The sequence below is a fragment of the Orycteropus afer genome, unplaced genomic scaffold, assembly GCF_000298275.1.
Source record: "Orycteropus afer afer isolate SDZICR_OR568_19922 unplaced genomic scaffold, OryAfe1.0 scaffold00142, whole genome shotgun sequence".
NCBI classification, from domain to species: domain Eukaryota; kingdom Metazoa; phylum Chordata; class Mammalia; order Tubulidentata; family Orycteropodidae; genus Orycteropus; species Orycteropus afer.
This window is the reverse complement of record NW_006921729.1, coordinates 3,308,486-3,312,830: the sequence shown is the minus strand read 5'-3', so window position 1 is coordinate 3,312,830 and position 4,345 is coordinate 3,308,486. Positions and strand designations below refer to the sequence as shown.

Genomic DNA, 4,345 nt, shown 5'->3' with positions numbered 1-4,345 from the left:
GCACTATGCTACTGGAGCTCCTGACAGACACCTATAGAGCTTAGAAACTAAAAGGCAGGTAACCTGGGGCAAGCAAGCATGAAGGTAGACAATGGTGAACAAGGGAAAAGAGAACATAAGAAAAGAGTTAAGAAAACACAGAAAGATAGGCAACCAGGTAGATATTTGGGGGAATAATACTGAAAGACATAGGCAAACAGACAGATAGATGGGAACACTTAATGAAAGAAAGGCATGAAGATAGGAAAATAGAAGGGCATGGGAAGAAAGGCAGGCAACTGGGCAAATGGGCAGAGGGAGAAGGAAAGACAAAATGACAGGCAAAGATGATAGATTGGCAGAAAGACTACACAGAAAAAAATTGATAGTGAGAAATAGGCTGATAGGCAAAGGATAAACAAAAAAATAAATAAAACAACAGGATTATTGGGAAATGAAAAACAGGCACACCTGTGGCCAACCATACATAGGGCAGATACACAGGCAGAACAACAGTACTGACTGAAGGCAGAGAGTCAAGCAGAGGAACTAAGACAGACAGGCAAAAGGGCAGTCCTACCTCATTTGTAAGGGACTGGGACTTGTTTTCAGGGTAGTCCCAGCCAGCTGCACAAGGCTGTGTCTCATTGAACCGGTGGCTGAGGATGTCCTCCAGGCTGGCGTTATCAGGGGGTGGCCGGAACATGAGGCAGGACTCAGGCTTGCCAGCAGCATCCAGAGGCACACTCAGGTTCAGCTGATCAGTAGAAGTTAGGTTGAAAGTGTGGTTCTTGACCCAAGCCACTGAACAGTAGTGGGTCTCATCAAGGACCATGAAAACCTGGGCAAACATGTAAAAGGCAGACAGGAAGTTGGGGATACTCAACAATATCAGTAGCATTATCTGGAAGCGACCGAAGTCGCCTATCTCAGTCAAGACCTGGACAAATTGAGCCATGTCTACTGGCTACCACCTCCTCAGCTAAGTGCCACCAGGTAGCTCTGTAACTTGGCTCTGGGGCACTTGTTCCTCTGGACAGTGATGATAGCTTCATTAATATTTAATCTAGCCCAGCCCAGCCCCACCTGTCGCCACTCAGCTCTGGCCTGGGAAGGGTAGAATAAAAAATAATCTGCTCTGGTTTGCAGACTCCAGGGATGTTTTACTGACTGTGTGATAGACACAGGCATCACAAGAAGGCCATGAGTACCTTCTCTGGTCCAGGACACAAAAGTAACCTTGGATAAACTTTATAAACATTACAGCAACCCAAACTTCAATTGCAACATCCTCCACAATTCACACAGTCAGACTCTTCTTATTATGGTAGAAAACCCAAATTCTGAGAGCAGTTGAAACACTCAGAGGGACACAGAAATCCTTTCTGAGGACCAGTCCACCCTAGTGGGGAGTAAGTCAGGAGAGCAGTAAGGTCCTAGCCTGCAAATAAACTCTGCCAGCAGCCCAATCTGGTCTGTTGCTTTGATTTTACCTTGCCCTCATGAGCCCCTGGTATGTGGTGGTATGTAACAATTCCAGGAGGCCACGTGCAGTCCAGAAGAACCACCATAGGCATAAGCGCCCTTCCTTGTATAGATGCAACAATGAGTCTCCCCTCATTTGGAGCAAAGAAGAATGATGAAAACCAAAGATGCATGGAAACAATTAGTCCAGGGGACAGGCAGACCATGCGAACCTTAGCTTATATGACCGTGAGACCAGAAGAACTAGATGGTGCCCAGCTACCACTGTCAACCACCTGGAAAGGGATCAGTATAGGAGATTTTGGATAAAGTAAGAGAACAATGTGGAACAAAACTCAAAATTATTAAATAGACCAGGTGTGATAGAGCCTGGTGAGATCCCCAAGACTATGGCCCCTTAGTTAACCTTTCAGGTCTGGAACTCAACTCACTCCCATGGCTTCTAGCCAAACAATAGACAAGCATATAGGGTGAATATTTACATCAAGTAAATACACTTCTTGGAAGGACCAACTATGGGAGAACAGAAGGGCAGTATTTGCACAGGGAGATAGCTCAGGGGGGCAGGGATGCATGGGAAAGACACAGGGAAAAGGTAACTATAGGGAGGAGTGGGAACCATGCTGTTGCATTGTGGGGACTTGCAGTTAATGGCATGAAATAAAATGTGTATGAATGTATAGAAAATGAATTTGCTCTGTAAACTTTCACCCAAATCACAAGAAAAATTTTTTAAAAAATAAAAAAATAGTAAGTAAGTGCCCTTCCTTTTCAACACAAAATACAATTCAAGAATGTAGACCGATTACAGTTTATACAGGAGGTGCATTTTGATCATTAAAAAAAAACAAAACACAAAAAAAACAGGCTTACTGGTCTGGTAGACTGGTGAAACCCCCAAGACTTTGTGGCCCCTAGTAACCTTTTGGGCCTGGTATTGAACTCATGCCCATGGCTTAACTTCAGCCAAACAACAGGTAGGACTACAAGGTGAACAATAACACCAGGGAAGTACACTTCTAGAACATGGGAGATCAGAAGGGCAGCATTTGCACAGGGAGACAGCTCAAGAGGCAAGAATACATAGGAAAGGAGAAGACAGGAAAAAGGTAACCACAGGGAGGAAGTGGGAAGAGAGCTGTTACATTGTGAGGATTGCAATCAATGTTATGAAACAAAATGTGTATGAACTGTTGCATGGAAAATGAATTGGCTCTCAATTTTCACCCAAATCACAGTAAGAAGTTAAAAAAAAAAAAAAAAAAGCTGCATTTTGAGCTCTAATCAAGGAATAAACTATTAATACAATTTCAAGATAAAATCCAGTGTAATTACTCCCAGCTGTCCCAAGCAGTCCCAGTGATAAGAGAGGAACACAGGACAAAATCTCCCGGTACCACAGCTGCTAGGGAAGCTCTGTTCATGGCTACTCAGAATCTTGGTGAAGTCAAGGTTAGGATGGGGCAGAGTGTGGTGGCTGGCAGGTCAGTATTCAAGACTGGGGACTACCAGAAACTCAAGACCTCAAACAGGAACCTCTCAGATGTGAGTCCCATCCTTTTTAACCTGGGGGAAGTCTTACTTGAGACTGGCTCAAGCTTAGGAGGCAATTAAGTCATTGGTGGTGGGGAATGATGGGACCAAATGGAGCATCAAGAGAATGAGGGGGAAAATACACGTGCATGTGCACACATGCACATGCATATGCACACACACACACACACATAGAAGCTTGTGTATGCATAGGAGGGACTTTTCACATAGCACCCTTTTATGTTTCAAATTTTGAACATGAATGCACTTAAGAGGTGGACAGAAAAGGATGAGTGAAAAAAAATAGAGAAGCAAGACTGCACAGGGCAGCCCTGGATAGGGTGTCCTAGCTATCTGGCTGGCATGGCTGCTGGCTGTCTGCTATCAGTCAGCCTATGGCTCAGGTGGAGGCAAGGTTAGTGGTGATGAACAGAGGCCAGGTCCCTACCTATGCTGCAGAAGGAAAGCACTTTCCTCTCATCCCCCTCTAGGCTCACCATTGTCCCTAGCTCTCTTTATCTTGTGTTACTGTTTTCAGCATCTTCTCTATTGAATTGCCCTGGAAAGTTGTTACCAGGTGCCAATGACCAATTTGGAACTCAGCTTATGGTGAAATGAGGTGAAGACACAAGCCTTCTCTCCCCAGTCCTCCTTATCTTTTCACTTTAGCCAGGGTAAGAATTTTGCTTCATTTGGCTCCAAGTAACCCACAGAGCCTACAGCTGGGAAGCTTAAGCTCTGCAATTGATTCACTCTATGATCCTGAGTCTGTCCCTTCTCCCACTTGAGCCCCACTTTACTATTTGTATAAAGGTGAAACTTCAATAGATGGCTTCTTAAGGATTCTTCCAACTCTTGGTGTATGATTCTAAAATAGTGAAATACAGTGATGATAAAACTTCCAACAGAGGTGCTAGACTTGACTAAAGACCTTCCTGGGGTTAATCTCCAGGTGGAACTATGATCCCAAAATTCTGGCACTGAAGTGGGATGCTACTAGTCTCATCTTACCTTCTGCTGTTGTGTGCCATCGAGTTGACTCTAACTCATAGCAACCTTATGGGACAAAGAACTGCACCACAGGATCTCCTAGGCCATAATCTTTACAGAGGAGCCAGAGTGGTGCAGTGGTTAAGCACTTGGCTGCTAAACTGAAAGGTCGGTGGTTTGAATCCATCAGCTGCACCAGTCCTCAGGAGAAAGATGTGGAGGTCTGCTTCCATAAAGATTTATAGCCTTGGAAACTCTATGGGGCAGTTCTATTTTGTTCTGTAGGGTCACTGTTGTTGTGTTGTTATGTGCCGTCGAGTCATCTCCGGCTCATAGTGAGCCTTCCTTGGGTTTCCAA

General features: G+C 44.6%; 1 protein-coding gene across 1 annotated transcript in view; it reads right to left on the bottom strand.

Annotated features, from left to right (window-relative positions):
• SLC22A13 (solute carrier family 22 member 13) overlaps nt 1–937 on the bottom strand; it is a 10,742-nt gene extending 9,805 nt beyond the window's left edge. The window contains exon 1 of the mRNA XM_007945707.1: nt 560–937. Within this exon, the coding sequence (XP_007943898.1) occupies nt 560–937 (378 nt within the window). The remainder of the gene's footprint in view (nt 1–559) is intronic.
• Nucleotides 938–4,345: the final 3,408 nt, after the last annotated feature.